Here is a 22,195-nt window from a genome sequence, read left to right on the forward strand (position 1 = left end):
TAATATTATTTATTTATTTTAAAACAGAAGAGCTTATAGGCCAAGTACTATAGAGTGAACTAGTTAGGAAGGAAGGAAGGAAAATGAAGGAAGGAAGGAAAAGGAAGGAAGGAAGGAAGGAAGGAAGGAAGGAAGGAAGGAAGGAGGGAGGGAGGACTGTCCATTGAGAGTGGGGTGGAGGGAAATTGAGTGGGACATCCTTCTTACATTCTTTCAGGATGAAAAACTCAAGTCACTGCCATTGATTCCATGTTGACTCATAGCAACACTATAAGACACGGTAGAACTGCCCCTGTGAGTTTCTGAGATGGAAACCATTAACAAGAGTTAACCAGATGAAAAGAGATGGCCAAAACCAAGTCATTTCAAGAGAAACTGGGACCCAGAGGTGACAGACAAAGGGATGAAGAGAAACAGGAGTCAGGCAAGTCCTTCATCCGCTGGTCCCCAAGGCTCTAAAGTATCTGCCACTTGGGTGAACTGGTTCACCAGTTCGCTGTCTTTTCTGCCTTGTCTGCAAGACAGCTAATGACAATCTTTACATTCGCTCCTTCTCCCCTAGCTGCCCAAAGCACACTGGAAATGCAGGAGGCTATGGACGAACAGAGACACAAACAGGGAACGATGGCCGCTTGCATTTATTCACGAGTGGATGGATGAATGCACGAGTCCACAGACATGCTGTGACCATGCCACCTTGGGAGGTACTAGAAAGATGAGGTTTTGCACGCTCATGAAGATTCCTACTGCTTGGCTGCCTTGAAACCGTGTTGATAGAGTGTGAGTTGTCTTTATGAATGGCTGCCGTGGACGCAGCAGAGGCGAGTGCAGTACAGAGCCTCTCGCCCTTCCTAGCTTCAAGATAGCCTTGGTGCTTATACCTCAAGGACAGGAAAGACCACGTGAGGTGGAAAAGAAGGCCCAGGAGAGAAAGGGAAGCACATGAACAGCAGTGGAATGGGGTGAGAGGTATTCAATGCTAAGGGGTCAGTTTGTGCCAAAACGTAGGTTCCCAGTGAAGGGGACTAGCAGGCCACAGATAGAGAGGAGCAGGCTGTGGGTGGCCTTGATGTCTCAGATTATTACTTATTTTCATGTTGTGCATTTACAAGGATCAAGCTCTCCTTGCTTTCCAAGCTTTTCCAAGTCTCCCTAGCTCAGTGGAACCTCAGCCGAAGTTTGATACAAAGTCAATATAGAGCTGGTACCCAATAAGAATTGCTATGGACCAGTCAATAAATAACTCTCCCCAGCTCAGAAGTGTCTGAGTCAAGTGAGTGACTTTGGAAACTGAGCACAAGTCGTTGGCCAGCCACAGACTCACTAATGACAAGCAGCTGTCATTTCTGTCTCACAAAATAACAGTTCTTGAGATAACACAATGGGAATTTTCCAAACTCCAGGTGAGAGGTGTTGAAATCCAGATAACCACCATCATGTCATCAGAATTAGGCATCTCCCCAAAATCACACCAAACTCACTGCCATCAAATTGATGGTCTATTAACCCTGTAGGACAGGATAGGGTAGAACTGCCCCTGAGGATTTCTGAGACCTTTTTTTGGTTGGGTGGGGGGGGTGCAGGAAAATGCTTTTTTTATTGCATTATGTAAGTTTTCCATTCAAATCATCGTAACTAATGGTCAGGTTTATGGCTGTGCATAATATTTTATAGTTTTTGATAGAGTAGGTTACCAAATACAGCTGAACGCAGAACAGACTGGCCGCCACTGTGATTCTTGAGCATTCTGAGACTCACTATTTACCAATTAGAAAACCCCGTCTTTCTCCCAAGTAGCAGCTGTTGGCTTTGACCTGCCGACCTTGTGGTTAGCAGCTTAACACATAACACAATGTCACCAGGGCTCCTTCAGCATCAGAGGAGACATGCATTAAAGCAAGTTCACTAAGACCTAGCCACAAGCATGCCTCCTTCATCGCTCTTTGCTAACAATCGTCTCTAATCTTTAAGAATGACCTCATGACTCCAATCACCGCAACACCACAGGGCAGGGTTTCCAAAGGAGCCTACTCCTGTGGAGCTACCGAAAGACCCAGCACTCTCTTCAAAAGGATCTTGGCCCCAAGGGGGCTACTCTTTCCCTACTGAGGGCACCCCCATCACTGCCACCTCTCCAGAAGCCACTTGATTTGCTTGTAAGTTAACAAAAAAGAAAGAAGGAAATAAAGAAAACAGCAGCAACACACACACACAAAACTACCCGCTTTCTGCCCGCCCCCCCCCCCAAAAAAAAAAAAAGAAATCCTGACTGCCTTAAGTCCTGACTTTGAGGAGATTATCTGGGAACTGGCTCTTCTCCATTTCTCTTGAAAACATATTTTATAGAACATAAAGCACAGAAATTAAAAAAAATTGATAGCAATAACAAAAAGGTGCTATTTTGAACAGAAACCAGAAGGCCTGCTCGTGTAGAAGTCATTACGGAGAGAATCACCCAGCCTTTAAAGTTAATCTAGCTGCGGTGGCTCCTCCTTGGGCGATTCTTTTGGCCCACTTGCCAGCGTCCGCCGCCTGCCGCCCAATGGAAGTTTTGCGTGGCTAAGCACCAGAGGAGACAGAAAAAGCAGTGTAAAAGTTCTGTAAATTAACACCACTTAGTTGGTGACACACTTTCTCTTTCTCCCCCACCCTCCTTTCCCTTTTTCTCTCCTCCAGGCCTGGATGCTGAGGGCTGGAGACAATGGAAACCAGGCGAAGCCACAGTTAACCCTTTATAGGAAAGCACAGATTTGACTTTTTGTTCCAGGAAACTAAGGAGGGGGTGGGGGCTGGAGGGGCTGATCTCTTTAACCTTTGGCCAACACATCCAAGAAAGGCTAAGTTTCCCCAGACCTTCTGGGTCTTGGTCTTCACCATCTGAAACACCCATCCTGCCCCAGGCCTGACTGCTAAGACCTGACCAAGAGCCACCGTGGCCCAGGGTTGGCCTCCCTGCTCCCCACAGCCCAGCCGCTCACCTTCACCATGAAAACCAGACGAGAGAGGGAGCAAACCAAACAGCTACAAGCAATGGACCCAGATGTGCAGTCATGGAAATGCCACAACATCTTAATGTTCAAAACCAAACCCAAAACTCTAATGTCGTCTGAAAGAAAACAACAGAGGTGCCTTGAAAAAATATCCCAAGAAAATCTCTCCTCTTTGCAGTTCGAGTACTGAGGAGGCAGAATAATGTGTGCCGCAAGTACATCTGCGTCCTGCCGTAAAGCCACACAGCTCGGGCAGGAGAAGAAGCACCACAGCTCCGTACATGCACCATCAGGAACATGGAGCCCACAGTGAGGGCCTGGAACTAGCTACCTCAGGGTTATACGACCAGGGAAGCAAGCCTGTGCGAGCCCGGGCTCAACAGAACAGGCAGGTTCACCCGTCCCCAAAGTTTCCCGTCTTACACCAGGCATCATCTCACCACTTGACTCCGACGCTCTGTGAGTGGAAAATACGTGTTTTCCTTCTCTGGCAGGCTTCCCCCTTACACACTGTCATTTGAAGGCATGGCTTTCGGGTTTTTGTTTTTGAGGATGGGGTGTATGGGGGGGGGGGGGCGGTGTCCTGGGAAGCTCCTGAAGTCAGTGCCGGCTCATTGTGACTGTACAACAGAACACATCACCACCCAGCGCAGCACCCCTCTCACAAGTACGATCACGTTCGAGCCCATCGTGGGAAGAAAACAATTTGCATGTGCCTCGACACATCCATTTTTGTGAAGAGAGCGGCTATAGCTAGCACAAGTCTCAGCTACATTTGCCCCCTCCAGGTGGTACAGCATCCCAAGCTAGAGGAAGCCCTGTTAGCTGCAAAGTTCCTTGTAACCACATTATAAAGCAGATGGCACTAGTGGGGGGTGGCGAGGGTGGGGGGAGAATCCTGATGCAATCACTGGTGGGTTGTCCATGCTCCAGCAGGTTTGTAGCAGAAAGCCTTAGGGATGAGTTCAAATGGTGAGATGCTCTTCCGGTTTCATACAGACATTGTCCACAGTGGTCAGAAGGGGCTTCTCACGCGTAGTGTTAAAGGACCGTCCACTGCATCTTTCTGCTGGCAAAGACCCTGCATGCTGCTCACGCAAGCCCGCGGCCATCTAGTTGTTTCCAACGCAGCGCAACTCTTGCAGGCCACAGTAGAACGGCCCAATAGCGTTTCTAGGACTGGAAATCGCCACAGAAGCCGACAGCGCCTTCTTTCTCCTGGAGCAGCTGGTGGACTTGAACTGCCACCCTTAGGTTGTTCCCAGTCCAGCAATTAACCCCTGGTATCACTGGAGCATCGTAATCAATTAAGAATTTCCTAAGCCATTGTATTGGGCATCCTGAGATTTACATGCACTTCCTTTAGGGGACCAAAGGGGCCCAGGGTACTTTACAAACAAAACCCCAAACAACCTAGGAAGCGTAGCCAGTCCTGCTTTGTCTGTCCGGGGAGGTGCTGGGATTTGAGGTCTAATCCTATCCAGAGTGTGACCACAGCTGGAGAGGGGCACACACACACAAACACAAACTGTCCAGGGGTTAGAAGATGAGTGGGCGTGGCCACAGGTACCCAATCAAAATCCATCAACAGAGAGTGGTCATGCTGCTGAATTCTTCCCGGCTGGCTTTCCCTCTCCATAAATGGCCTGCCCACCAAACATAATCCCCAACAGTCCCAAAGCAAGAGACCTAGACAGTGACTTACCAGTGGCAGGTGGGTGGTCACAGGAGGGGTTTCCCGAGCCAGGGCCTCCTCCCTCCGCCTGGTCGGTGGCCTCTTCCGGGGGCAGGCCCATGCCATAGGCGCACTGAGGCAAAGGTCCACTTTGGGGGAACCCCGCAATGGGTTCCCCATGCTCCCCAGGGGAGTCAGTGCAGCCTGTGCAGCTGTCTGCCGATGGGGAGCTGGCCGCCCAGTGGGGGCAGGCACCACCTCCCACCTCTCTTTGCAAGTACTTCTCAGAGGCCACGGGAGCCCAGTCAGTCCTTCCCGGCAACTCGGCCAGGTGACAACCCCCAGAGTCCACCAGGCTCTCGGTGCCAGTGAAACACTGGCTGAGACTGTCATTCTCCCCCACCTCCAGGGGCTCAGAGAAAGGGGCTGGGCATTTGCTCCCAGGCTGAGTCAGGACTGGGGGACAGTCCGCGGCCGGAGAGGGCCGGTCCACATACTCGTCTTCCGTGGGCCCCTGCCTCAGGGGGTCCCCCTCGATCTCGCTGACCAGGGTGAGCAAGGTGGTATCTTCAGCCGCACACACGCTCCCGTCAGGATAGCTCAGGTCTTCAGAAAAGGCCTTCTCTTCCAGGGTCAGCAGTAGTACTCCTTCACACACTTGGCGGGGGCCTGAGGTCGCCATGTGAGCGCCGACAACGCTGTCGCCTGCAGAGCCCTGCTGATTGAAATCCAGAGGCAGCGCTATGAGTACCCGCAGCTATTAGAACATGGCTCTGCTCAACACTCCCACGATGGCGCCATGCTAATGATTTTCACCACCACAAGGACACCAGGAGAAGAAAAAGAAAACAAACTCCGCATGGTGGTGGGGAAAACCCTAGGGTAGCATGCACTAAGTGAACGTGAATGGGGCGTTTGACTATAAGCCCTCAATCTCAATGCATGTAAACGAATCCTGAAGTCTAGTTAGCAGACGTTTCAGTGTGGGAGCCTTGGTGGCTTAGTGGTTACTTGCAGGACTGTGATGTAAAAGATCAGCATTTCGGAACCACCCCCTGCTCTGAGGGAGAAAGGCAGGGCTTTCCACTCCAGTAAGAGTTACAGTCTCGGAAAATCTGGAGTGTCCTAGGGGGATCCTACAGGGTCGAGATGAGTCAGCATCGACTCGATGGCAGCGAATTTTTAGTTAGCAGATTTCTCACTGTGGGATGGTTCAGTCCTCCTCAAAGGAGCGTCTGCATGTTCTACAACTGAGAGAGAAAGTGAGAGTCCCGAGAAGACTGGGTTTCTGCCTGGCAGAGGAGGGAAAGGGGAAGACTGCAGGGGACCCCGCAGTACTGAGGCTGGCGCTGTAGAAAGGGGCTATGTCTAGGAACATAGGTCATAAGCATCATGGGGATCATTAGAGATACTTTGATATCACACACAGATTCGATTAACAGTATCACACCACTGCTAGTTGTGTGTGTGATAAATGAGCAATGGTTATACAGAGGCGTGGCGGCACAATGAAGCATTCTGCTACTGACTAGAAAGTGGGCGGTTCAAACCCACCAGCAGCTCTGCAGAGCAAAGTCTGAGGCTGCAGTGAGGACACCCCATGGAGCAGGTCCACTGAGCTACAAGGTCGCTATGGATCTGAATGAACTTGGGGGCACTGCACAGATCCGAGAACACTGCCCTGAAGAATAAATACACAGTGATGTAGCGAAGGCTACAGGAGCACAGGGCGACCGTTTCCTCTAAACGGGGTCCAGAGACGAAAGGCAGCGCGAGAGAAAAGGCGCAGGCCTGGTGGCTGAGGGGTGTGGAGGGCAGAGAGAGGCTCTTTGCACTGTTCTTGCGACGTAAGACACTGCAGCTATGTTAAATGCAGTTATTGAAATAAGGACAGAGGGAAGGAAAATTGCGGGGCTGTCCTTCTTAGAATCTACTAGACCATCCAGACGGGCACGAACAGCATCACGTTTGTCCACAGAGATGAACGGAGTGGAGTAACATGCAGGAAACAAAAAAAGGCATTTGGGTGGCCTGGCTTGGGCTTCCGATGGCTCCGGACAGACCAATGCTGGTGCGGGTGGCAGGAGCCCCTTGGGCAGCTACATCTCCGACACAAGGGGCTCTACTATTGGACTCCCCACTGCCGCCGTGGCTATCCAGACTACGACCCCATGCACAGACTATGGCTCCGCAGGGCTTCTGCGGCTGTAAATCGTTACGGAAGCAGATTGCCCTCTCTTTCTCCCACACAATGTTGAACTCACGGGCCCGCCAGGGGCCCTGGATCTAGGACTAGCAACAGCTGTGTCAGCCGGGCTGTTGGCGCACAGAGCGAGCACTTTACCTTGTTTCCAGTGAGGCGGCTGCAGGCCGCGTTGAGCCAGTGCCACAGGTTAGCTAGAAACACAAAGCAAAAAGAAGGCTGTCAGACGGTGGCTCCAAGCAAACCCAGACTGTCCGCATGCTGCCCTGCACTGGGAGGCACTCGATGGACCACCCAGCAGTGCACTGTTCTCTGGAAGCGCCTCCCAGTGAGAACACCTGTCGGGAAAGCAGGTGAAAGTCAGGCAGTCCACTGATTGCTCTGAAAGCGGATGATGGCGTCTTACTCTCGGCTCGGTTCTGTGTAAAATTACGTAGCGAACACACGTGGGTGGGCGTAGGGACCCCAGTGAGGGTCTCTGAAATCTCCAGGGTGGAGAGACTCACGGCACTAATGACGTGGTGAGCCCTCAAGTCGGTTAGGACTCACGGATCAAATAGGTCAGAGTGGAATTGCCCCCAGGGTTCCCAGGGCTGCCATCTGCCGGGAATCAGCCGCCACGTCTTCCTACCGCAGGGCAGCTGGTGGTAGCTTTGAATCCCTGCCTTTCAGTTCACAGCTGAGCACTTCAATTCTGTGACACTAAGTAAGTAGCAAGACCGCCGTGGACAAATACTTGAGGGTCGCTCCTGATTGCCGAGGATGGCGTCTTCCGAGGAAAGAGCTACACACTCCCTTTGATTGTCAGCCACTTTATTTGGATATAATTTAAATTTTTGAAAAATAGAACAACAGTGATGATGATAATAGCATGCTAGCACTGCCATATGCATTTCACACACATGAACCAGGTCTTCAAGGAGCCCTAGTGACACAGTGAGCTGCTAACCACAAGGTTGGTGGTTCAAACCCAACAGGCACTCCTCGGGTGAAAGATGAGGCTTTTTCCTGTAAAGAAACCCAAAGGGGCCGTTCTACTCTGTTCTATAGGGTCACTATGAGTTGGAAGTGACTCAACGGCGGCGGGTTTAGTTTGGCAGCCAGATCTTTACAACAGCACTATGAAGCATGCACAGCTTACAAGGAGGAATCTGAGGCTTAGAGAGTTTATATACACACTGAAAAGTCACATAACAGAATCTATACTGTGCACAGTATGCATGCAGACTGGCCAGCACAGCGCCTGGCAGGTTTCAGTGCATGGTAGGGACCAGGAACACAACACGGAGGAACTGAACATGGGAAAGGAAGGCGGAAGGATGGAAAATGGCAGTACAAGGTTGTGTCATTGGGATTTTGTGTCAACTTGGCTGAGCCTGATTCTCGGTTGGTTAGCAGTTGAAGTCCAGTCATCCTCCATGATGTGACCCTAATATAATATAATCAACTCCATAACAGGATCTGCTGTAAACAGCCAAGCAGCTGTGGGAAGATTATAGTCGAGTACAGCACCTTCCTCTGTACACAGCCCTGATGCAATTGAAAGGAAGCTTCCTCGGGGGTGTGGCCTACTTCCTTTATAAGTAAAAACTGTAGGAAAGCTTGCTTGCTTTCTACTGGGTCCAGATCCTGCATCTGCCACAACTGCCTGCCATATTGCCTGCCGACCCTGGGAGCCATCAGCATCCTGCCATCTGCCCTGTTGATCTTGGATTCATTCTCTCCAGTCACAAGTATGACTTGCTGACCCTGGATTCACACACGATTACAGCCTGATATCACCCTCCAAAATTACAGGAGTCAGGAGAAGCTCCAAGCATGACATCGGACCCACGGAACTCAGCCTGGACGTGTCTGCTTCTACAACTGTCTGAGTCATCTTCTTGATATAGAATTGATATAATTTCTCCCTCTCTATATCATGATTATACACATATAAATAAATTCTATGTATAATATACTCACTGGTTTTGCATCCCCAGAGAACCCAGCCGAACACAAAGGGGAAGGAAGGAGGACCATGGAAAGGATGGGGGAGTAAGGAGCTCTTCAGAAGAGAGTGGTGTGACTCTCCATGGACTATGACAAATTTTAGGAAACCTGATGATGATGCGGCCCCTTCCTCAAAGTTACACTTTTGTTAGTTTTGCAAAGTACAAAAGTCAAGCATGGTAGGACATCTTAAGACATTATCAAACAATTGTTTGGTGGAAAGTATTAGGAGTTGAACTGTGTCCCCCAATACAGAGCTTGTACATACTAACACCTCTCCCCATGGTTAAAAGGCCATTTGAGAATGGGTCCTTTGCCATGCTAATGAGGCAGCATCTGAAGATGATGGGTCTGGAATTCAGCTCTTTGGAAATGGAAAAGAGCAGATTAAACAGCTGTTGAGGGAAGGAAGATGCCATGCTACCTGAAGACCACCATGATGGGCAAGCACTGGAGACTGAAAGAGACCAGGGCCGCCCCTCAATGCCAACAGAGAGAAAGCCTTTCCCTGGAGCCAGCGCCCTGAATTCGGATTTCCAGCTACCTCAACGAGGAGAAAATAAATGTGCTACGAGAGCCACCCGCTTGTTCTGTCGCAGCAGCACTCGGGAACGGGGTCACCCAGAACCAGCTGCTTGCTCGTCCTGAGAAAGAGCACCTAACTGCGCAGAGACAGTAACTTTCACACTTTCAGCTGTGTCCCAGTGACAGTCCCTACCAGAATTGCCCCTCCACCACGTACCTGGACGTTTTGTCTCTTGTTGATATGAGCACTCGGGAAGTGGGAGGATTCAAGGATCAATGCAATGCCCTGTGTATCTGCTGCTGCCTCACTGACCCAATGTGAGCGCACAGCTCTTGGGACATCCCTTTCCTGGATGTGGGAATACTTTTGTTTGTTTGTTTATGCACCGTTCGTTTGTGCCGGAGAACAACGAATCAGACACCCGGAGTGTTTCAGCCTGTCGGATCACAGTCACCTCACTTATTTGAAACAACCCTGGCTGAAGCCAGTCACCGGAGAGTCCGCCCATTTCCCAACGCCCCATCTAGAAACGCATGCGTGTTCCCGTGAGGTGGGCCCTGGGAAACCACCACGGACACAATACCTGTCAGTGTCTTCCCTTCTTTCTGGTAGTAAACACCACAGATGACAGCAGCGATGAATGCCCCGGAGACGACGAGGAGCAAGACGATTAGGCTGGGCAAGTAAATCTGGGGTTCTGTATTGGAAGAAAGTGAGAGCAGGATCAGAGGTCAAGTATACGCTCTGCATTTGAGAGCAACCCCTCCGTATCAAAATTCAGAATCGAGGGTGTTGGACTGCAGGAGCAAACATGTGAAGCCCTCTAGCTCCTCCCACTCGGCATCAGTCAGACACTCGCCAGCCCTGCCAAGGCCACCACACAGCCTCATTGCCACACACAAGCCTCGCTGCATGTTTCCACCATGGGAGAACGCTAAGCGTGCTCAGTACACCCTCTGGTCTCACCGCGGCTTCCTTCTCGAAGCCCTCGGCATCTGTAGAAGGCCAAGCTCTGCCGACAAAAGGCAGCCCCTTATCACAGCTCTTTCCAATAGTAGCATGCCACCAGGGTTTTCCTGCTCACGAGACCAGAAAGAGCCACAGACCAATTGGAAAGTATTTCCAGAATTTCACCTACAACACCAGCCACACTCATTCATTTTCCTCACCCCACTTTCGATCAGGACATTGTGGCAACATTTCCACATGGGCTCTTGATGGATTTGATCTGTTTTCCTGGTCTCCCATCTTTCCTCTTCCTCTTTGCAACATAACTTGCTCTCCTCGCAGTCATTTTTGACGCTACCTTCCAAATGGTCTTTCTGAAGCTCTGCTATGATTGTGAATCCAGAATCCTATAAAGCCCCCCTCCCCGCCCCCTGCCCGCCAGCCGCCACGTCAAATCAAAACCTCAAGTTGTCTTAGTCAAGGCTTGGTGACGCCATATCTCTGCTGCACATGCTCTTCAGCCTCGACAGGAAGGTCTCCTCACCACTGCGGGACGGCTATCTGGATCTCTCCGCTGATGTCTGGACCCACCTCCTCACTACTCACTGACCTGAAGTCGCCAGCCTCCCCGTTCACCGTGTCTGAAATGGTCCTTCAGACTAAGCTTATCGACGAAAATGCTCCACAGATAGTTAAAGCGACAGTCCAACAATGTGTTAACTCCCGTTGACAATGAACATTTCTCTAAAAGAGATTATCACCTGACTGTGTGATAACTGTGATAACCATTTTACCACGCCTGGGCATTACAATGTATGTTTGCAGCCTTGGTTTCCCTTTTTGTGCATAGGAGTACATTAGTAGTCATACATTCCAAAGCAGACAATTATCAATTAAACAGTAAAGCTGGGATTCAAATACTGATACAAGTGATAAACGGAACTGACCATGGAAAGAATAAAAAGGAGAAAAGGACATGGGGTACATCTACCAACCACTGCTCTTTGCAAACATACCATTGGGTACGTGTGTAGGTAGCACAGAAGAATTGCAGACCACATCTGATTTCTCTGTCCCAGGATGCTTTTCTGTCATTCCAAGAATGGTACAGCTGTAGAGGACAAAGAGTTAAGCTGAAGTCTTCTGGAAACCAAACAATGGTTGAGCCTAACTAGTAAAATATGTCTGCCTCGAGCAGTACACTCTTTTAAGACCATTCTCTATGGGATCAAGTTGCCAAGAGCAACTCAAAAGGTTAGATAAGAGCTCTGGAGACAATGAGGTAATAGGAGAGGGCCAATTTGGAAGAGGAGGATGACAACAGTCATGCTCCTCACAGAACTTCGTCAAGGCTACAGAAGTGTGCATATAGAAACAGCTCAATTGCTGTATGGTTTGTTTGGGTATTCTTAACAACGACAACAACATTTTTTAAAACGGAAAGTGAGTAAAGGGCATTAAATAGAGATATAAGGTTTCCTACTACCAGTTGCTGCCAGTCAGCTCCAACTCACAGCGATCTCATGGGTGTGTGCTCGAGTGAGTGGGTGTGTAGGATGATGTTCCAACACAAACACACACACACACACACACACACACACACACACACACACACATACACACAAATGTTCTGATTTTACATCTGCTTTAAAAAAGCAGCAGGAGCACCAGATGGGTCAACTCCACTAGATTGCTTGACTCTTCAAGAGAGGAACCCAAGTCTTCTTGGATGTTTGAATCCCTGTGCCCTCCACATCAGGAACGGGATGTCATCAAAGCGGATGGATGAATAGACAAGCCCCGCCCCGCCCCGCCCCCCAAGAGGATGGTCAGTGTGGTGCCTCCAGTCCAGGGGGTTCTAAGGGCTTGAATGACCGGGACCAAGGGATGCACTTTTGATGACTGTTCTTTTTGTTTTCTTCCCCGAGGAAAACGACCATCTAAATTCCTTTCCAGTTCAGATGGGGTCTTTTTTGTCTCAAACCTGAATAAAAAACAGGTTAACAATCTAAATTCAATCTGCTATGTTTACTGCAAAGATGATATTCAAATGTTACTGAGAACAGGATGCCTAATGTATCTATGAGCAGTGAGCGCTGCTACCCAATATCTATCGCTCTGAGTGTCTTCTAGCTCCACCATGACCACTTCCCCCATATGGATCTCCCTCCTCTTCCTCCACAGCCCCCCAGCCACCTTCCTCTCCCCTGCCTTGGAAACCCCTTCCTCTGCCACCACCCCGACCACCCTCCCACTGCTGTCTAGTCTCTTTTTCTGTCAGGGCATGTCAAGGGGTGGTGCTTCGATTTCATTGGGACTTCCTCCATGGTCAGGCACTTGGCCCATCAGCACCAGATTATTGGCACAAGCCATTTTCTCCAGACTGGTGATACTGCTGGTCCCGATGAGCTTGGCTAGATCTTCACGAGCAGCCAGGAAATGTGCTGATGTAATAGTTGTCTTGGGTGGGTGACTGAGCATATGACAGGTTGGTAAATTCTTGCTCTGTCATCTGTGTTGACCTCTGTTCTATCAGGCCACCCACAGGACTGCCCAGTCACATCTAAATGCTTCACTGGCGTGCACCTGCAACAATCATGTTCAGAGAAAGAGCATCGTGGATTCTTTCTAGCTGTTCCGCCTCTTCCTGATTTAAATCCAATTCAACAGTGGTTTCCCCTCATCTCATAGTTTCTCTGGACTTTTGTGAGAAGATCCTTCACCTTTGCTGCCATTTGGCTTAGCATAAGTAGAATGTCAGAAGTTGTTGACTTGGGTACAGCAAGGGTATCACAAATTACTTGAACTTCTTAATGCATTTCACGATTTTCATCTAGTTGAGATCTTTTTAAGTTTCTTGTTCTGTAATATCTGTAAAGCTTGAAACTTTGTACTTTAAAATAACAGGAGTGTCAGTCATCCTTTTGCAAACAGTCTTGAATATCCCCTGATCTGTGTGCAGGATATGCCATTTCTTTTAAGAAATCACCATCTCACCTGGGAGCTTTCTAGATCACCTCTTGCAGCTGAAGTGATACTTTCTCCCAAGTTGCATAATGATTTTATCTGAGTGCTGAGCCAAATACAAAGCTCTGAAATTCAGGTGACGACAGTCCACTCTCTGATGCTTTGACAAGGGGCCCCAGTGCCTCTAGCGTGTCCAGTGCGTCCCCCTCCATCACAGGTCCCGGCCCTGGCTCCAGTGCTCTCACCACCCTTTGGCCTAAAGATGTCCAGCACTCACTGATGACTGTTCTTTTGAACTCAAAATACAGAAAACGATTTTGACATAAAACTAAGAAGGCTAGAGAATAAATATCTAATAGGAACAAATATATTGAGAACGGAAAGAATCCTGGCATTGCTTGTTAGTACTCAGCTGTCCGACTGTACCAAGCATGTGCCGTGAAAGCGCCCAGGGATTCCACTGTTGGGATAAATGATGTTTGTGTAAGATTTTTCACTACAAAAGTGTCTATTGCCACAAAGCCTGGACAGAACCAAAGTGACTACCAATATGGAACTTGTCCAACCAATTATGATCCGGCTATCCAACGAAACAACAACAGTCTCCATCAATCAGCATGGAAGGAGCTGCGAAAGATATTTTTGAAATCCAAGGAGTCTACAGTATGCAAATACTCATATAAACGGAGGCTCCCAGATGCACACCACACACACCACCTGGAGAGGGAATGATAATGAAAGTCGGAAATCATTTCCCACTAAATAAAGCTAAAAGGGGTGGAGAGGGGGGAGGGGCTTCCAAGTAGAAGCCATGGGTCTCAGAAGACTGAATCTAAAAAGCAACACAAAGTTCCTATTCAATGGAGTTAAGGTCATCTGACTGACTTAATCTCCAGCCATATTGAACCCCCAGAAGTGATCCATTTTGAACAAAGCTTAAAGAGGACACCTCTCCAAACCCAACCTGCCTGTTTTCAACTCAGACAAGTCAAGGGAGGTCACATTGTTCAACATCAGCCCAAGAACCTCTGCGGTCACTTACTTGGTCCAGGGTCTGCACTTATCCAAGGAAGAAAAGGCATCCGAGAAGAAGCCTGCAAGGCAAGGCTCGCAGACCGTGTCTTTGTTGAGCTGCACTGTCCAAAAGATGACCGGCAAAAAGAACAAGCAGAGAACAAACAAGGGACACTTAGAGATCGGTCAGGAAGCTGGTCCTCGCACCAGATGTCATGCTCCGGGCCTCTTCTCTCCCTGTCCCCGTCTCTCACTCAAGTGTAACAAATATCACGGCTGGTCCCCACCATGAGTTCAGGAACTAAGTTCAGCAGCTCACTGGCTCCACAGTAGGCTTCTCCCCCCATGATCTGCTGGGCAGGTGCAGGCTCTCAGTCCTGCCATGGAGGCTGCCTCCTGGATGCCCAGCTGTTGGTACAGTTCTCAGACTCTTGCCTAGCCAGGCTCCTGCCTGTGATTCCCTTCCTGCCTGAGTACTTCTTTGAAGGGACACGGCTTGTTCTGGCAGCTTCATCTCACATTTGTTGGAGTGACGACAAAGTCTTCTCCATTTACATTAAACGTGTTTCTGAAAAGTTCTAAATGCCTTCATGCAGTCGGTAGTTTAGATTCTGTGGGGTTTCTGGCTTCAGGCCGCGAGCCATCCGAGCTGGAGATCCGTGAAGGAGAGAGCCATGCTCCCATAAGCTCTACTTACAGCACAGGTGCACCGGCTAGACGCGGAGTCCGGCCTTAAAGCGCCGAGCTGAAAGCAGAAGTGGGCAGGGGCAAGCACCCTTTCGTCACCTCTCCCATATTCTTCATAAACTACACGATGGTGGGAAGAGAGCCCTTGTGGGCGCCCGCCTACTGCACTGACCGGAGCTGCCACACAATGACCTTTTCGGCAATTCCAAGGAATAGCCCTGGAGACCAGTGACATCATCATCCGTCAGCTGGCTGGTGCCCAAACCGCAAATTACTCCTGAAATTAGTAGCACTTCTGTGATGTGTTTTCAGGAGTGAAACACCCACCAGTAAAGAACTAAGATTTCAGGACCCAAAGCCAGGTAGGAAGGTCATCCTGGGTTTCCGCAACATCACTGGGGAAACAGGCTGTCCCCGTGTGGCCAGAGGTTTGCATTTGACTGGCAACAATATCAACAGAAGCAGTGATGGCCAGTCTCCCGTGTAACTTAAGCAGTCCCTTGAAAGAAGAACCCAACCTAGGAGAGGGGCCCACCTCAAAACTGCCATGGAGACAGGTCTGACAGGGCCTCCTCTTCTGCCCCTCCATGAGATGGGCCTTCCAGAGACTGCCAAGCATGCTCTCTCCCCCCCTCCTCCTCCCCACCGCACTCTCCTCACTCTCAGAAGCAGAAATCACCCCTCTGGTACACCCCGAGGCTGCAGGGTGCCTCACCCTAAGGATGCCCACCTAGCAAAGCAGCAAGTTGAGGACCTGGCCATGGCAAGACCCCACAATGGCGTCTGTCTGTCCCTGTCCAGGAAGGGCACTGTGTGGTCTGGAACGGGGGCTTTGGGCCCTGTTGACTTGTTCTGAACCCACAAGAGGATGGCTTTGCTTCGTCTAGCTCACCTGCGCTCTCCTGCACCCATTTCCACACACTGCATCACCCCTGAAGGAAGCTGCCTGCAGACCTGGGGTGGGAGGAGCCTTTCCCACGAACAGCCTGGGATTTCCTCCAGAAGGCAAAAGTGATGGAGGGCTCCGGGCTTCTAGCTGAGGAGCAGAAGTCAGAAAGGAAGATGCCCTCCTGGGGAAATAATTCTAATCACTGAAAAATCCAATAATATGTTTTCCCAGAGAAGGCCCGTCTGATTGTTAATGCATTTGACAAGAAGGACTGATGTCCATTCATACTGTGGGATGGACATTTCCCCCACATAAATCAAAACAAATAAGATCTCTTCTCCCCCAACCCTGCCCAAGCATAGTGGGCTAACACAGGATGCTGCTAAGTGACAGGGTGGCGGACATGTCTAATGATCACTTGCTAAGTCTTGAATAAACTGCTCTGATACATTTCCTAGAAGGTGGGAAAATCATTGTGTACAAGAAAAATGTTTTTTGCAAGGTGGGTGGCTTCAGTTTCTTGGCTTTCAGCAAAAGTGCAGGACCCAGTGTAGTTCTCCAGAGAGAGACCAGGAAGGACAGCTGCCGGGGGTGCAGCATTATGCATATAATTCATTATGCATATATGCATATAAAATGGGAAGGATGGAATGGCATTGCTTTGTGAGCTAGTTTATTATTTACCTAAGCAGATTTCTCAGCACTCAACCCACTACCACTGACTGAGTCAATATCAACCGATAACACCCCTAGATTACAGAATAGAACTACCCTTGTGGGTTTCCAAACCTATACATCTTTATGGGAGTAGAGACCCTCATCGTTCTCCCAAGGAGTAGCTAGTGGTTTTGAACACCTGACCTTGTGGTTAACAGGCACAAGGTATAACCCACTATGCCACCAGAACTCCCTTACACACATGAAAACAAAAAGAGGAAACAGATCTGATACTGAATTGTAACAGTAAACAACATTTAGTCATGAATATATGAATTTATTGGGAAAATGTCACTAGTTATGATGTTCAAAAGCTCTTTTAACTTCCATGTAGCAAGATACAATAGAGCCATTTTCAATCAATTGTGTAGCTATCACTATAATGCCAGCTAAGTCCAATGTTTTCAACTCTGGACGCTTAAGTCATAAAAAATTTTTTTAAATTAAGATTCAAATGGATGCACACTTATCATGCAAAGGAATGTGATGATTAATAAAAGCCTCATGAGCATAAAACTATCTGAGAATAGAATTCTGTGAACTGCCGGCGGTGAAGAAAGATGGGTGTGGGTTGAGATTTCATGGAGTGTGTCCAAAAGGGTTACGTGGTTAGAATTTCTTGGAAACAACATTCTGAGCAGCATTATATGAATGATGCTTTTTTTAAATCTAGACACCCACTTAGAAATGAACTTGGGAGGATACGTGTTTCAAAATTCTCTGAAGGGCCACAAAAGAAAACCGTCCGAGTGGCCCTTGCACTCTCTCCAAGGAGCATCTTGCGGGATGCTCACATCCTTGTGACTAAGTGCGGCATGGAGCCGGAGCCGGGGCCTGATGACTTGCTCTCAGAATTCTACTCGCCTGCGGCTTTGTCTCTCGGCACCGACCCCACCAACATGCTCGGGGGGGGGGGGGTAGTGCTGGGCCACTAACTAGACCCCCAGCTGCTCCGTGGAGGAGGACACCCCATCTGCTGCTACAAAGATGCCCTCCTTAGAACCCCACCGTCCTACTGAGTAGCTGTGAGTCGGCACCAACTGGATGGCAGTGACAGTTTTGCATGACCCCTTCCCCATCTCAGCGGGAATCTGAAGGAGTCAAAGATGAAACAGGTCCAGTGGCCCCCATGCCCACCCTGCTCCAGGCCACAGTGGCCCTAGGACAAGCACATGGAGACCGGGAAGGGAGAGAGTCAGGGGAAACCATCAGGAAGGATGGGTGGAGTTTGGCAGCACTTAGGACCAGAGAAGCAGACATGCAACACTGGCGGGGCTCTGACTGCCAGCATTAGCAACGGTATGAGCTCTGTGGCACGTGGCGCGTGCAACACACACGTGCAGACCGAACTGTGCCCCACCCCTCCGAGTCAGCTCTGGGGATGCAGTTTAATCTAACGCCATGTTGAGGTTCTACAAGCGGAAGGGGGAATCCTTCCAAAAAGGGCAAATTCCATCCTCAGACACCCAGACACACCCGGGCATAAACGAGCAGATGCCACACGAGAATCCATCACCAAAGAACCAACGGGGCGGACAGGGGCTCCTGGAGAGGATGGACACAGATGGAAGGCTATTTACATTCCCAGAGAACTCCCTAAATGGCGGAGCCCTGTCTGTCCCCCTCAGTCCCCTCCCGAGCCACCTAGTCACAGCTCTCCCTGTCCTCCGTCCAGCCTCTTGGCTTAACCGACAGACTCACAAACCCAACTGCGTACACGGGTGCCGGGCGCCGAAGCCGGGCGCGCACTCGGAGTTGCGGCGGCAGCAGGCGCAGTCATCGCTCCAGTGGTAACCAGCGGTGCAGGCGCAGCGCCGCGGGGCCGTGCGGTTGCCGGGCTCCACCGCCACCAGGGCCTTGCCTGCGGGAGAGAGGAGAAGGGTGGGCCACTTGGCCAGGACGCACCCCAGTGAGTGTGCCACCCCAAAAGCCCCACACCATCCAAAGAGGGGCCACGCCAAGTTCTTCCCCTGAAGATACCTGGCCATCTCCTCAGATTTCTCTCCAAACATTTGCCTCTGAGCAACACAGGTGAGGGTCCAACTGTGACTGTGGGTTTCTGGGACTAACTCTCTCTTTTTAAAAAATCATTTTATTGGGGCTCATACAACTCTTATCACAATCCATACATCCATCCCTTGTGTCAAGCACATTTGTACATTCATTGGCCTCATCATTCTCAAAACATTTGCTCTCCACTTAAGCCCTTGGTATCAGCAACTCATTTTCCCACCCCCACCCCATCCCCCCACCCCCAGCTCCTGGGCAAAAGCCTCGTCTTTGTCTCTCAGAGTAGCTGGTGGTTTCGAGCTGCTGACCTTGCTGTTAGCAGCCCAGCTACTGTGTCACCGGAGCTCCATCCAGTTTGGTGGGATTTTTAAAGTCTGCTTTTACACTGGCAGGAGGGTATGGACTGGGCCCTGTGTGACAGCTGAGTATTTGGGCGAACCCAGACTAGTCAGGCAGGCACAGGCACCGTTTTTTTGTTTTTTTTTTAGAAAACTCAAATGTGCTGGGACCTGCAAGAACAGCGTTTCCGGAAGTCCAAGGACTCTATGTAGGGGAGGCTGCTTGTGTGATATGGCGACAAGACAGCCTGGGTGTGATTATTTGCTCTCAGAATCCACCTCTCCCTACGTACACCCCCCAAACTCCACAGGTGCTTTGACTCTTGTCACAGACCCCAACAATACGCTCATCTTCTCCTACCCACTCGCCTAGTCTTCTCCCAGTTCTTAAGCCATACGGGAACTGGGAACGCATCCACTGAGTGTGGACAGGCATGGGTGGGTCAGTGGGAGAATTCTTGCCTCCTGTATGGAAGACCAGAGTTTGATTCCCTGCCAGTGGCCCGCCCGTGCATCCCCACCTCCGGTCAGCAGCGCCTTGCGCGTTGCTAGGATTCAGAGCAGGTTTCTGCGGGGAGTTTGCGGACTAGGAAGAAATGCCCGGTGATGCGTCTCTGAAAACCGGCCCTGTGGATCCCAGCGGCCCTATAGACAGCTGACCGAGGAGGGGATGGCACAGGGCCGGGCAGCACTGCATCCCACTGTGCGGGGGGCTGCCCTGAGTGAGTGCGGCCCACAACAGCACACATACATATGAGTGCGCATATGTGGAGGTGGGGGTGGGAGTGGGGGGGCGCTTCTAAAAGTTTGTGAGAAAAAATGGAACTGAAAGCTAATGGGATTTCCCAACAAACTTGTTGAAGTCCCCTCATATGTGTGTATACACACATGCACACACATATGACAATCTGATTTACATTATTTAAAACAGACCTTTTTCCCCTTGGGGGCCAACTCACCTGGATCGTCCATGTAGCTGGGGAGTTCATATTCCTGCATATTTACAGGCATCCCGAGGGATAAAACCAAGCCAGCCAACCAGAGACCTGCTCTCCCCCTTCGTTTTCCCAACCTACCGCCAATAGGGAGAGACTATTTCCTAATCTCCTCTTTCCAGACCCAGGTCTGTGGCCCTGGGAATCTCCGATCCCTCTGACCCCACACTGCAAGACCTAGGCCAGGGCTTCCTAATGTTCAGCAGTGCCCACGGACAAATGGCAACTTCTCTGGAAAATTCTCATTACTCCCAGGATCCCCCTCAAAGTAGGTGAATGAATGCCTGTTTGGTGATGAATAATTGTGAGGTGTTTCAAAGTTTCTTCGTTTGCCAAGCTTTAGGTTTTAATCTAGCTTGGAGGCAGACAGGATGCATCTTTCTTTCCAAGAGACAGCTGTGAGTCAAGGTCATTACTAGGCAGGAGGAAATACAAGTGGCTTGGTCAGCTGCTTCTGCTCAGTGAAGTTTCCACGTAACCTCCTCCAACCTAACTCTGCCTTTAGAATAAACCAAAACTCACTGCCATCGAGTCAATTCCTAAACCACTCCACCACCAGGGCTCCGCTGCCATCAGAGTAAATGTGATTTTACAAAGAATCCTGGGTTCACAGTGCTTCCTGTCCACTGGGAACAACAACCTATACACAAGGACCCACCCAATAGCCATGAGGCTCCCGAGCACCCAGGTTGAGATCTCTAAGTAGCATATTTCCCTACTGCAGTCCAGAAATAGTTCCACATTCCAGGTGCGGGTCAGGAACTGTCCCAGCTGGGCCTGGCGACCCCGGAACTCTTAATGAGGGGTGCGCTATCCAGGGTTACTGGTCTCCTAAAGAGGCTCCTCAACTACCAAACTCACTGCCACCAAGTCAACACTGACTCACGGCGACCCTACAGGACAGGGTAGAACTGTCCCTGGGAGTCTCTGAAACGCTTTTCCGGAGTAGAAAGCTCATCTTTCTCCTGCAGAGCTCGCTAGGGGGTTGAACTGCTGACCAGCCAAACTCATAACCACTGCGCCAATAGAGCTCCTCTAGAAGAAGCTCCACTTGGCTGCAAATGGGAGAATCTGAGCAGCAGTAAGGAGCACCACTGCAAAAGAAGGGAGCACTGTAAATCCTGGTGGATCTATGACCTCATGACATTACCGCAAGTGCTTTGGGGAAAGCTGGGTGATCCAGGCATTACTCTGAAGAGTGGTGCACCAGGCTAAAGAACCAAGGATTGACCCAGCCATCCGTAGGTGGGCATTCAACTCCATAAAGAGTAACAGCCTTGCAAGCTCACAGTGGGCAGTTCTACCCTGTCCTATAGGGTCTCTGTGAGTCAGCATTGACTGGATGGCATTGAGTTTGGGTCTTGATTTCTCTAGGTGTGCTCAGCCTCTGGGAGGCAGAGAGTTGACGAGGGAAATGTCTCCTTGTAAAGCACCCCAGGTAATAGTTGAGGAGGGGCCACACATTTAGAACATCTGCACAGGATGGAAATAAAAATGGATCTAAGCCAAAGTCATAAACCAGAGCTAATATCACAAAGAGAGAGAGCCGGGGCTCTCCTAGAACTCCAGATGCAGTACGTCCACCAACTGGGGAGTCGCATGAGAAGCGAAAGCCAATCTGATCCACCTTCTGGATCCAGCAGCCAAGGTATAGGCAATGCTGCATAAAAGCCGGTGGGACTCATTAAATGCTACCTAGACAACACAACCGGCAAAATCTGGAGGGAGGAAATGCTACTGGACGAACAACAGGTTTTATCCAACAAACAGAAGGGGGAAAGAGAAAGGAAGAGACGTAGGAGGCATTTTAACATCAATTTCTACAAATAATCTGCAATTAACAAAGCACGTGAGATATCAATAAGAAGCTTGAATGGTAGTGTGAGTAAAACACAGAGCATAGGACCCAGATGTAAAACTCTGAAGACCTGGTTTCAAGGCTCATTTTTTAATCTTGGCGAAGTCATTCAACTTCTCAGCGTCTCCACTACTTAGGCTTTAACATGGAGTGACCATGCTACCTAAAAGGAACTTTAGAAGCTTGCATGGTGCTATCTGCACACGAAGAAACATTTGGTCAACTGCCCGACGTCCTTCCTGGTTAAAGGGCTACATAAACCTATTCTAGAGCAGCCATCTAAATGCAGGATTTGATCACAGGATCTTGGGGATCTGAAGTACATCCTTCCAGAGGTTCCATGGTCATAACTTCTCTCGTGTACTGCCCCCCCCCCCGCCAAAAAA

At 49.8% G+C, this 22,195-nt stretch overlaps 1 protein-coding gene and 1 pseudogene across 1 annotated transcript in view; both read right to left on the bottom strand.

Annotated features, from left to right (window-relative positions):
- TNFRSF11A (TNF receptor superfamily member 11a) overlaps positions 1-22,195 on the bottom strand; it is a 66,121-nt gene that overhangs the window by 9,060 nt on the left and 34,866 nt on the right. The window contains exons 4-9 of the mRNA XM_075533213.1: positions 18,326-18,469; positions 14,344-14,437; positions 11,351-11,445; positions 9,970-10,083; positions 7,010-7,062; positions 4,696-5,383 (exon numbers count right to left, since the gene is read on the bottom strand). Of these exons, the coding sequence (XP_075389328.1) occupies positions 4,696-5,383; positions 7,010-7,062; positions 9,970-10,083; positions 11,351-11,445; positions 14,344-14,437; positions 18,326-18,469 (1,188 nt within the window). The remainder of the gene's footprint in view (positions 1-4,695; positions 5,384-7,009; positions 7,063-9,969; positions 10,084-11,350; positions 11,446-14,343; positions 14,438-18,325; positions 18,470-22,195) is intronic.
- LOC142428026 (protein FAM98B pseudogene) lies at positions 12,313-13,734 on the bottom strand (annotated as a pseudogene).

The sequence above is a fragment of the Tenrec ecaudatus genome, chromosome 15, assembly GCF_050624435.1.
Source record: "Tenrec ecaudatus isolate mTenEca1 chromosome 15, mTenEca1.hap1, whole genome shotgun sequence".
NCBI classification, from domain to species: domain Eukaryota; kingdom Metazoa; phylum Chordata; class Mammalia; order Afrosoricida; family Tenrecidae; genus Tenrec; species Tenrec ecaudatus.